A 12,814-nucleotide genomic window follows, 5' to 3' on the forward strand; every position below is an offset into this window, starting at 1 on the left:
AGAATCCAGGTCATGAAAAGTTTATCCCTATTAATATATTCACTTTAAAATCTCTACCAGAAGGTTTTCGTGACTATGAATTGTATAAAATCATCAAAGCTGTTGCGGCCCTAACAGTCAGGGTGGATGTTACGATGACCAGTCCACGCAGACCGGAAGTTTGGCCAAAGTCAAAGTACGTGTATCCCTTCTACACCATCAGAGGAAATATCGCATTGAGAACAGGAAGTGGAATGATGGGATATGTTTACAAGTTTACAAATGGGGTTGGTCAAGATGGAGATAAGCATTGGGAGAAATACACAAAATGTTGGTGCACAAATTGCGAACAAAATAATTCTCCCAGCATGGTGTGGTGGGAGTTTTATGTGACCACAGCAACTCACGTCGTGTTTGATGAGATTGAGGCGGTGCACACGTCTTTAAAATTGTTCTATGATAATGATGATTGTCAAGTTGCTATTGTTGACAAGGTTAGTGTTGATACAGTCAATATTGAGTACGACTTGTGCAAGTTGAAATGTGTGACATGTGACAAAGCTTTGGGTCAAAAGCTAGAGACGATGTGGAAACATTACAAAGATATCAGGATTCAAGTCAGAAGTAAATATATTGCCTCCAGGAATATCGATAAGTTCATGTTTATAGTATCACATCCTCATGGATGTTCTAAACAGGTCAGTGTCGGTCATTGGGAGAATAAATTCAAGGTGGGCGACAGTAAATATCATAAAAGGTTGACATACGCAACATCCACGTGTCCAGGAAGTAGTGGAGCCAATGTCCAGTGTTTGGGATATAGTTGGCTGGTATCTGATCTTGTTCACGGTGGAAGTTTAAAATCTGGAATAAATTACAGTGGCATTGGTTGGGACTAGTGACTTCCATTGCATTGTGTTTCTTTTTATAGAAATGCGCGTCGTTTGAGTCAAAATTTTGAAATACAACTGTTTAACTTTTAGTGACCTTAAAAAACAGTTGTAGTTTAGATGTATCGATTAAGTTAATTAATTTCAATATAAATGTTTTAATTGTAAAAAGATAGTATGTAATAACATATTTTGCAATATGTTTATATCCAACTGTGAATTATTATTTTTTTGTAGATCGATGAACATCAGATCAGTGATACTTTTAAAACTAAATTGTATTTGATGATGTATTTGATGTTTAAATAAGTAAGTCTATTGTTTCTTATTGTATTTTTTCGACACTCTAATATATAAAGCAGAAAGTAAGCATGTATTATGTCCTGCATATAAATCAAAACTGTTTAATCAATCTTGATAAAACTTGGCATAAATGTTCCTTAGATCATGGCGGAGACCGTAGTGTATGTTTAATGTGCCACCTGCAACCGAAAGGCCCTAAAAATAATATTAAAAAAACGACTAAATATATCTCTATTGAAGGACGAAATATTTTTAACTAATCAGGTAAATCCGTTGTTCACAGTATTTTATATTAGATGTGGACAACATCGGCTGAACGGGTAAACCCATTTTCACACTCTAGTTTCATTTTCGTGGCGAAATTTTAAAAAAAGAAAAAAAAGAAAACACTCGCCATGTTTGACTTGGATCTACATCCAATCCACTAGATCAATAATACCCGAACTAAGGTCCGCATCCCATGGGTAATATCCGGCTAGTTGTTAAGAAATGCTCATCATTGGCAGCTTTCAAAATAAATAATAGGCCTATATTTTTTTTTTAAATTGCTTCTTCGTATGTTCCAAACAGATCAAGGGAAAATGTTTCAATTCATTTATCTGAATGGCGAAATAATGACTAATTCCTAGTTGTTGACTATTTTTCTAAATACTTTGAAATCAAACGGCTTCAGAACAAAACAGAAGAACATGTTCTAGTTCCGACAGTTTGGTTTTTATTTTTGTCCGCGTGGACACCCTTTCCAGTCTACAGCCTAGGTACATCAAAGCCTCTGTCACTTGCTTGTTAATCAAAGTTTCCAGAATTCTAGGCATCCCCTGTTTCAATCCTATCAGAATTTCTCCAGTTAATGACAATCTATACAATCAGTGGCGTCACTGGGTGGTGCGGGGGGTACGGTCCGTACCGGGTGACACCCGATAGGGGGTGACACCCGAGTGGGAAAAAATGCCCTTTTCCAAAAAAAAATATCAACTTTAAAACGTGACAAAAGCAAGATCATAAAGCATAAGAATGCTTGAATAAACCTTTTCTTAATGGGGAAAAAAATCAATAGCAAGAATATTTTGGTAGCCGGACTTTAGCTTAAAAAATTGACAGGGAAGTCATTACTATGACTGACGTATAGATGGGAAAACAAAGGAACATCTTGCACTTAAAGATTGCTTACTATCGCATTTTTTTTAGCAAAACAAAAGTTGGTATACGGTGGCGAATTGAAGAAGACTTTTCATTGAATATTGGAATTTTTTTCTTGGGATTGTGGAAATGTTATCCAAAAAAGACCCAGTGCTGAAATAATAACTTATACGATTGCAAGGCAGCAATGCCAAAAAAAAAAAAAGTTACTTTCCAAGCTTGTACCAAAACTCAGAGAGTTTATAAATGTTTGAGCAAACCACTCAAGGGATATACTTATCAGAGACATAATGCTGCAAGGTACTCTGGTGTCTTGTACTACAGCACACCTAACACAGATCTCTGAAGTTGTAAGATCTATTAACAGTAGCAATGGCAATGTTGAAAGGACAGAAATGTTGTAGGATATTCCTCTTTAAGTGGACCAAAAGCTGATGGTATCAGTTCTGATAATTTAAAACGCCTGGAAAGAGATGGGCTTAATGTATTGATATGATGAGCTCGGGGACATGGTAATGCAGCTACAATGTCAAGGATTTATGAAGGCGTGAAGGCAGTAATTAATGAAGAACAGAAAAGAAACTTGAATGGAAGTGTACAAAGTTTACTTCAGCTATTTGGTCAAAATTCTTAATCAGAGAATACTTCCAACAAAAATGTTCTTGGTTTTTCTAAAAAAAAAGGTTTTCTTTCTTTGCCCCTATTACCAATCGATGGGATATTTTAATGAATGCTAGAGTGTCATAGGAACAACTCGCTGGTGTGCTCATCGTGTTGCTGTTAGACCCATGTAAGAAAGATTTTATGAAAGTGTGACGGCGAAAATTGTTGCCGTCGCTCTGAAAATACAAACAATAGAAGAGCAACGCAAAGACAGCTTTCTGTGAATACATGCAGACCTTTCATTGCTTGACTTTCTTGTTGGCAGGTGTGCTGGGGAAAAAGTCAACTAAACACAAGAGTACCTTCAAATTAAAGTGTTAATTATTGGAAAAGTGGTGGCTTAGTTTGAGCACTTCCACATTTACTCTACGAACTGTGTGACAACTTAGCTCAAAATGTTATTGAGATAACTTTTGTCAAATCAAATTAGCATTTAATTGCAACAGAAAAATAAAAGATACTGAGTGCATCAATCTCTTTTATACTGGGCCAGACGACAAGATATATGTAAACAGAAATACTAAAACTAGAAGGCAACAAAGTTTGGAAGGACGTCAACGAATCTCTACCAGCCTTTGATTTAGACTTTTAACTGTTTCTTGCCAAATGCATGTTTACGTGGCGTCATGTGAAAGAAGCTTTTCAAAACTAAAGTTAACTAACAACTATTAATAACTTTTGAAAAACGGATTTTAAATCAAGCAATTCTGTCCATTGAAAACGAAGGCGCAAAATATATTGAGTTTAAAGTTATTTAGAAGATTTCATATTTGAAATCCTGAAAAGGAAATTTAAGTTTTTATTTTCTAAAGTTATTGTGAACTTTTAAATGTTAAAAAATATTTTTTTTTAAGTTTTTGTAACGATCAATATACTTTTCATAAAGTTCCATTTTGTTTTTCATTAGTCGTCCTCAGGAAACTACCACTATAATGTTACAAAGTTTTCACTAAGAGCTGTTTAACGTTTAATAAGGAAAGCATGTTCATTTGATGTTTAATTTGTTTCTAATTTTAAAATCTTAGATGTTAATATATGTAATATAGGCTATTTGTTTGGTGTAATGCACAAATTGTAAGACAAATTTCCATACGGACAATAAAGATTATTATTATTATTATTAAATGTTGTCAAGTCCTAGGGTGATTTGATAAAGTAGTATATCAGGGCCTCTTCTGGCCTTATCAGAATGTTCTCTGTGCTGCAATTAAATTACTTTGCCTTTATCAAACTTGTTGTGACGTAGTGCTGCTAAGACTGCTGAGTAATCAGATTACGAAACAAGTATTAAGAATTAACACTTTCTCAGCAGACAAATATTTAATAATCATTCAAAATAGTACATAATAACTTCGCAATCCAGCCATCAGGAGATGTATATTGTGTCAAACATAAATCCAAATAGAATAATATTGGATGTTCAACTATCATAGCAAATCTCTAAGTCATTTTACATTATACGATATTACACAGAAAAAAAAAAAAAATATCGCAAAGCAATTTAAAACAAAAAAGAATTTACAAATGTCAAATGTGCTAACTAAAAATAATAAAAAGAGATTTGAAAATGGGATTTTTTTTTTTTTTCAAATATAAACTTATACTGCTAGGCGTTTTTTCCATCAACAGGGTGTCCACCACTTAACAAATCAATTGACAACTTTTTCCACCAAAAATATTACCAAGTTTATATTTCAGTGACTTCATTAAAAAAAAATTTTAACATTTTAAATGTGTTTAACACTTAGTTATTACCTCATAAAGTATATAGTCAACCAGAAACAAAACTTCAAATTTCATTACAATTGTGTAAGAAAGCTAAAGTAATCTAATTCTGCCATTTAAAAAAAATTTTATTGTACAAACTGTATATTATATATATTCTGAACACCTATTTACATCTAAGAACTAAACACAATTAAGCAATTCAAAGAAGAATCCAATGACACCGTGTTTGGGTATTCATAGATTGCAAAACGGGTTTGGACAGATGTGTCCAAATTAAATTGTAACAAAAAGTAACCTTACAAAATGTGTGAATGTCTTGTGCCTATTGTCATCTCAAATAAATATTTACATTATCAATACAAAGGGCATACAAACAGGATTATTTAGATGTTTATGTAAAAAAAATACACATGTATTGAAATTAAGTGGCAATTAAAACTTACTAATTTATTAACAAATTTACATCATATGAATCACATGAGCTCTGTTAAAACATAATAGTTGATCATCTTATGTTTTCTCTCTCATGGCTGCTCGTTCTTGAATTTTTAGAATAAAAAGAAACAAAAAAAATTTAGTTGACATGCATGTTTATGTACATGTTCATGCTGAGTATGACTAAGATAGTTTGAAATTGAATTGTGTGTCCGAAAACAAAATAGAAAATGTGGGAATATTTATACCCTACAGTCTGGAAAAGAAATACAGTAGTAAACTAACCTTTAAGCAGAGTCAAATTAAGATTTGTTGACATTATAATCAAATATAGACCCCCATCTCTTTCTGTGCATTCTTATAAATTTGACTGTATAAAAGTAAGTTGAACATACACTCTTTCTCTCCAAATTGACAATACCATCGTTGATTCAAACTCATTAAGTTAAATTAATGTTTGATTTTACAAACTTTACTATGTCTTATATATAAAAAAAAAAACATGCCTTCCCCTTTAATTCTATAACAACGAGTGAAAATGTTATTGAAGCTTAGTAAAAAAAAAAAAGGGTAGTGAAATACTAAAACGAAAAATGAACAATTCATTCAAAACATGGAAAATACTGTAACTACAGAGAGAAAGAACAATGCACAATGCACAGGGGTAACACTAGGGAATAATTTTCTGATTGAAATATCTTTTTTTAAAGGTTGTTGTACATAATGCTCTACAGAGACCATACCTATAACTGATAGTCTCCTCTTCTGATCTGTAGTGTACTAAATTTCATAATATTACATCATCTAATGCTACAGTGGCTTCAATTGCCCAGAATTTCATAGTAAATGTCAATGGGTGGTGGAATGTCGATTTAGCTCAAAGTTATAAGGCATCTGGACACAGAAAGCCATTTTAAAAAAAAACAACATAATCAGGCTTGATATAATGAGTGAAATCTATTAATTTATACTGTTTATCAAAAGCTTAAATGCTGTTAAAAAAAAAAGAACTATTTTGATATAAATGTGTTATAAAATAAACACATTCTATGTAATATGAGCTTCTCTTTAATGTGGCATCACATGGTTGTAAATAAATAATTTCTCTTACCACTTGCTGGTGTCAGTACAGAATGTTTCTCTTCCATAGCCATCCACATGTTTTGGCAGTTTGTAGTCTTGTGCTGTACTACGACATAGGCAGATAAAACACCAAACAGAACAGGCCCAGCCACCAGCCAATTTTTGTTGATATTCGGTTTGAATCTTTGATTGAAAGCATTCATTGCTAGATAACTACACATAGAAGCTAAAAATAAAACCAAAAAAAAAGCAAAGTGGCTTATAAATTACTTTTGAAATTGTATATTACAGTATAACTGTATAACCGCAATCCAACAGAGGCATCAGGACTGCTACTTTATTTAATCAGAATTGAGTTATAGCCAAAAACTAAAACCATAGTCAATAAAATGTACATATTGCGTTCACTACTTTCTTCATTATGACCATTTATGGCTTCTGAACAGCTGAAAATTCTTACAAAGATCACAAGATGGACATTTGAGACCCAAAGAAAACCTCATGCAGAAGAAAAACACTTAGGGGGGGGGATTTGAATAGATCCCTAACAAAAAATGGCTCTGTCTGTATCATGAGTGGCAAAATATACAGATCACAACTGGATCTAAGTGGCCATGTGAAAGATTGCACTAAATCTTTAACTTTCAGACTTGAATATAATGCTTATCATTTCCTTTTTTAAATGTTTTTCCACACTACATGACACTACAATGTAATCTTTTAAATTAAATGTGCATAGGTCTCTCTCTGTGATAGGGGCTTGTAGTGCTCTTGTAATGTAATGGATAAACTAAAAATACACATTTTGAAAAGTTATTTTAAATACCATACTTATTTTCAAAAATTGTTTTAATGCTTGCAGGTTAGTGCCAGTACCTAGTGGATGGCTGCACGGTCGTGCGGTTTGCGCGCTGGACTGTCGTTCAGATTTATCGATGGTCAAGGGTTCAAACCCTGCCCGCTCCCATCCCCCGTCGTCCTGCGGGAGGTTTGGACTAGGAAGTAATTATCTTCAACTCTGAAGGAACATCCGAAACATGTAAAACATTTTTTTTACAATCAGCTAGAATGAATTGCTAAGACTAGAGAGAGAAAAAGAGACATTTTCAACTACAAATGATTGAATGGGTATAAATCTTTAGTAAGATGCTAAGATGTGACATAAAAAAGCAATTGACTGACATTTAAAATACAATTATGTTATCATAAAAAATTAAATTCATTAACTACAGATTTATTTCAGGATAAAAAAAAAAAAAAAACAATTGACATTATTTTTAGAAGCTTGAACTAGTTAATATTAGTGCATGTGGTCGGTCTATTGTATATTTGGACTAATTGTCCAGATAATGACTGATTTGAAATGAGTAAAAGTCAATTTCTTAATGGGACATTGACACCCTTGCTTCTAATAAAAAAAAGCATTGATAAAGTAAAGAAGGAAACTCCCTAAAAAGACTATTATTTTAGATGAAAGGAATGAAAAAACAGTCAAAAGATCATCATAGATGGCTGCCTGAACTGTCGTTTGGATTTATCGATGGTCGAAGGTTCAAACCCTGCCCTCTCCCATCCCCCATAGTCCTGTGGGAGGTTTGGACTAGGAAGTAAACTATCTTCAACTCTGAAGGAACATCCGAAACATGTAAAACATTTTACAAAATGTGTGGTGCCCCAATAGTTCAACAGACAAATGGAAAGGCAATGTGGTGAAGGAACATCCACCATCGAAAACATTTTTTTGATTTGTAGATCATTTGTTTTGCTTTGCATAGTGAATGAGAAATGCTTTTATTTCATTAATCAGTGTTGCAAAATATTTAATTTCCTCTTGATAACCAACAAACTTAGTTATACAGCAGAAGATCTCCATACTCACACTCGTCCTCAGACTCTGTAAATTGGTGAGGGTAAAGAGCTTTAGTCACAATGAAGTTGATATTCTTAATTAACACTTCAATTACATGGCACATTTCTTCAGGAAATATCTGCGCACATTGTGCTTCTCGATGAATAGTACAGTGGTTGGTACTTGTAAGTATTTTGTGATTAATTTTTCTTTCAAAATACAAGCCCATCCCTTGTGCATTTCATACTTTTTACTACATCTGTTGAAATCAAGACAATTTTTTATAAATTAATTTGATATTTCTTTCAAAGTACTCAAATACAATATTGCTTTATCAACTTCACACATTTGTCCTTTGATAGTGATAAAGTTCCTCTTTAGGGCCTTTAATGGAAATGTCAACTCACACAGGTATCAATTTCCCCTCCCCAATGGGGCATTGCCCTAGAGATTATAATACAAATAATTGCAAGCAACTATCCATGCTATTAAAAAGTGCCTCTTTTCCATAGGCTTGCATTTACAAAATGTTTAGTCATCTCTTAGAAGGCAAGTTTATTAATAATATTTCGTGCCTGCACTAAATATCTCATGGAAAAGCCGCAGCCAAGGAGTCAATGCTCCAAAAATCACTTACCCATAAGCAACGCAAAAGAACTCGACATCAGAGCTTGAGACTGGCAAGCTTTGTAAGTTTTATAATGCTGAAATACAAGTTATAAAACATATTAATATAGTGTTCTGATAAAAGTAACAATAAAAGGTTAGAAAAAAAAAAGAGAAGATGGTTAGATCACACCATGAATGAGTATCCTGGTTTAGACTGGTTCACTTATTCGTTATAGATTTTCTAACAATACAGGAATGTGACAGACAGGAAAAAGTTATTTTTAAAACAAACACCAATATGGGTATAGAGTTTCAATCAGAGAAATAAGATGGAATCATCTTTTATTTACAAAGCATCTTTAGTTTAAAAGCTAATCAGTGCAAAGGACATTTTGAAAAGAAGACTCTCCAATCTATATTAAAATAATACTACATTATTATGCATGTAGTTCAAATACAGTGTCTGGTGATCACAGATGCCCAACCTGTGACTGCTGTTGTGTATCAAGAATTGGTATCTTTTAGTCAAATGAGAAGTAGCATAGAGAAAAAGATGGTCTCTAGAGACATAAAGTGCCACAGACAAAGGAAAGTTCTAATAAATAATCATAGGATGGCTGTCTGGTTGTGCCTTGATCGTCTTGATGGTCCTAGATTAATACCCTGCCTGCTGCCATTCCCTGATGTCCTACAGGAGGTTTGGACTAGGAAGTAGAATATCTCACACTCAGAAGGAATATCCGAAACATGTAAAATATTTTACAAACAAACATTTCAAATATTTTAGTTTTAGCATATATATATCTGGATCTAGTTCTGCTCATACTCTAGATTTATTAAATGTTATCTGCGGATTCATTTACCTACTATATCTACAGATGAATGATCTAATGTAGATCTACTAGTGGAGATTTTTAAATGGTCATTCTGTATGTACTCAATAGACTGTCATTACAATGGTCCCATGTTCCAACCATACCCACCACCATCCCCTGCCATCCAGCAGGAATATTAAGATCTAGATCTGGGCTCATCTAAAAGTTTGAGATATTTTCCTATAGACCACTTTACTGAATCTAAAAAGGCCTCTATCTAGATTTAAATAATATAGATAGATCATAATAGATGGAAAATCTAGATTCTAGTCTAGATATATCTCATACTGCATAGGTCTATAAATAATAATAATAATAATAATAATAATCTTTATTATCCGTAAGGAAATTTGTCTTACAATTTGTGCATTACACCAAACAAAAAACATTATAACTATAAGAAACCAAAGTGTACATTCACACCAGACTCACTCATAATTTACATGTGACAAAGTTTATACCAGATTGTTCTTATTTAATGATTTGATTGCCAGGGGAACAAAAGAGTGTTTGTGTCTGTTTGTCTTTGCTATCGGTGTCTTGTATCTCTTTTGTGATGGTAAAATCACAAAATCCTGACACAAAGGGTGATTCTTTATTTCGAGGATCTTGTTAGCTTTTTTATAGATGTTTGTCTCAAACAACTGACCAAATGGGGTTTGTTTTTTGCCAATGATTTTGCCAGCAGCATTTAGGATTCTATAAAGTTTATTCCTATTTTTAATGCTCAGATTGCCATACCAGGCAGTGATATTGAAACTTAAAATATTGCAGATGTGAGCGTGATAAAACATAGCCAAGGCCTTTTCGCTAACATTAAACGAGGACAGTTTTCTTAGTAGTCGTAATCTTTGCTGCCCTTTTTTGCTGATATAATTAGTATTTGCAGTAAAATTTAGTTTATTGTCTAGGATAGTACCAAGGTATTTAAAGGTTTGCACAATTTCAATAGTCTCTCCAGCTACAGAAACAATATCATTTCCCTTCTTGTCCCTACGAAAATCGATTATCATTTCTTTGGTTTTTTTTACATTTAATAATAAAAAATTATCTTTACAGTATTCCTCAATGTGTTCTAGTTCTTTGAAATACTCATTTACGTCTGAGCTCTCTGAGAGCAGGGCAAGAAGAGCCGCATCATCAGCGAATTTTGTGAAGGAGCAACAAGAACTATCGGATTGAAAATCATTGGTGTACAAAATGAACCACAATGGCGATGTTACAGCCCCCTGGGGCGCCCCTGTGTTAACTATGCGTTCATTAGATATAACATTGTTTACCCTAACCCTCTGAGCTCTCTGGGTCAAAAATTCATTAGCCCATAGTATTATGTATGGACTAATCTGCAACGCTTTCATCTTTTCAATGAGTAAATGAAGTTGTATAGTGTTAAAAGCTGATGAGAAATCCATAAAGAGCAATCCTACATAAGTGTTCGGTAAGTCCAGATGTTTGTAGACACAGTTTAAAATATTTAGGATGGCATCGTCTACACCTTTACCCTTTTGGTAAGCAAATTGTAAAGGGTCTAACTTATTACAAAGGTCATTCAGAAGAAACATTTTAACCAATTTTTCTAAACATTTAGACACAATGGAAGTAAGTGAAACAGGTCTATAGTCATTCATTTCCTTCGGTTTGGAAACCTTTGGCACAGGTACAATTATAGATGACTTCCACACAGGTGGTATCTCATGGTTTAGTAATGAAGTAGAAAAAATATCTTGGAAAGGTTCAGCTAGTTGTTCAGCACATTCTTTTAAGATTCGCCCTTTTATTCCATCAGGCCCACCAGCTTTCATTGGGTTGACGTTTTTGAAAATGTTACAAACTTGCTCTTTAGTAATCGCTAATTCTAAGCAGTTGTTAACATTGACATCCTCAAGGGCTTTGAGTCTTAAATAATTAAAATCTTTCGTGTCGAAGCGACAATAGAAATCATTTAACTCGTTGGCCAATGTTTTTTCGTCTCTTGTAGCAAGATTATTTTTAAATTTGACTTGTACTCCTGCCATTTTGTTCATGATGCCCCACGCCTGTCTCATGTCACTTGTATTAATTGAGTCTTCCAGCTTGGTGCGGTAGTTTCTCCTCCCTTCCTCAAGAACGACGTTGAGATTTCGTTGAGCAATTTTCCTTGTCTGTCCATCGCCACTCATAAATGCTCTTTTCTTTTTGATTATTTCCCGTTTTATTTTTGCAGTGACCCATGGTTTATTGTTGGGGTATATCTTGATGCTCTTAGTACTGACACACATGTTTTCACAGAATTTGATGTAATTTGTCACTGCGTCGACCCATTCTTCCAGATTTGAAGTGGTCTCTTTGAACAAACTCCAGTCAGTGCAGTCTAGACATCCCTGTAGTTTGAGAATATTGTCTTGTGTCCATTCTTGTACGTTTTTTTGAATGATTTTTCCTTCTTTAAGTTTTGTACGGTAAGTAGGCAGCAGTTGTATTGTTTTGTGGTCCGATGATCCTAGTGGTGGCTTTTCACGAGATGTGAATGCTCCTTTGATGTTGACACGTGACAAAATATTGTTTGTTTACGATTGGTGAATGAGGTCCATAGGCCATAGGATAGAATAGACTCTATGTCTAAATATAGACTAGTTAGATCTAAACTGACTAGACCTATGACTATAAATTAATATATAGAATATATATCACTAGAATCTTTAAAATGATAGATCTAGATCTACATGATTATAATTTTAATTTTGTACCCTTAATATTAATTATAAAATATTAATAATATTGTCATCATCAGTGATGATCAGTACAAGTATTATAATATAAGTATGGCCAGAAATACATTATAGATTCTAGAATGTCTAGATTATTTATAATTAGATTTAGATCTAGATCTAGATCTACCACTACATCTATATAGATTCTAGACTTAGATCTAGATTTTCTAGATTCTAGATCTAGATCTAGACGATGATAAATGTAAAATTAAAATGTCTTACTTAAATGATGATTAAAAATTAAATAAAAATGATGATTTACACTTACAGGAAATTTTTCAATAAGCCCTTCCTCGCCTCTAGGACTTGTACTACTCATTGTGATTGTACAAAAATGTGAGATCCGCTGTATAGTCTTATTTTTTCAAACTGAATGAGATCAATCAGAATAGATCTACTATAATGATTTAATCATGTAAGACATGTTCAAGGATTTAAGTGTCAATGTTCTTGGTCTTGATTTGTTGACATTTCTTCAGGAGAATTTCCATTGCAAGTTTTTTTTTTTAA

General features: G+C 33.3%; 1 protein-coding gene across 2 annotated transcripts; it reads right to left on the minus strand.

The window, feature by feature from the left end:
- Positions 1-4,295: 4,295 nt before the first annotated feature.
- Positions 4,296-12,794, minus strand: LOC106071034 (uncharacterized). Of its 2 annotated transcripts, none has more exons than XM_056041114.1 (4): positions 12,573-12,792; positions 8,708-8,774; positions 6,250-6,447; positions 4,296-5,242 (listed from the first exon to the last, which is right to left on the minus strand). In XM_056041114.1, the coding sequence occupies exons 1-4, from the start codon at positions 12,621-12,623 to the stop codon at positions 5,214-5,216; spliced, it is 345 nt and encodes a 114-aa protein (XP_055897089.1). In that variant the 5' UTR covers positions 12,624-12,792; the 3' UTR covers positions 4,296-5,213. The 2 variants fall into 2 exon arrangements, with proteins under 2 accessions (XP_055897089.1, XP_055897090.1); XM_056041115.1 differs by lacking the exon at positions 4,296-5,242 and adding an exon at positions 5,825-6,032 and having other exon boundaries at positions 12,573-12,794.
- Positions 12,795-12,814: the final 20 nt, after the last annotated feature.

This window comes from Biomphalaria glabrata, chromosome 9, assembly GCF_947242115.1.
Source record: "Biomphalaria glabrata chromosome 9, xgBioGlab47.1, whole genome shotgun sequence".
Classification (NCBI taxonomy): Eukaryota; Metazoa; Mollusca; class Gastropoda; family Planorbidae; genus Biomphalaria; species Biomphalaria glabrata.

What these genes read in the sequence shown, in the direction of transcription:
- LOC106071034 (XM_056041114.1), bottom strand. Translation starts at nt 12,623, where the DNA reads ATGAGTAGTACAAGTCCTAGAGGCGAGGAAGGGCTTATTGAAAAATTT. An exon ending in GGCTTATTGAAAAATTTCCT is followed by an intron (nt 8,775 to 12,572) that starts GTAAGTGTAAAT and finishes CTTGTATTTCAG; the next exon opens with CATTATAAAACTTACAAAGC. An exon ending in TGTACTGACACCAGCAAGTG is followed by an intron (nt 5,243 to 6,249) that starts GTAAGAGAAATT and finishes TAAAAATTCAAG; the next exon opens with AACGAGCAGCCATGAGAGAG.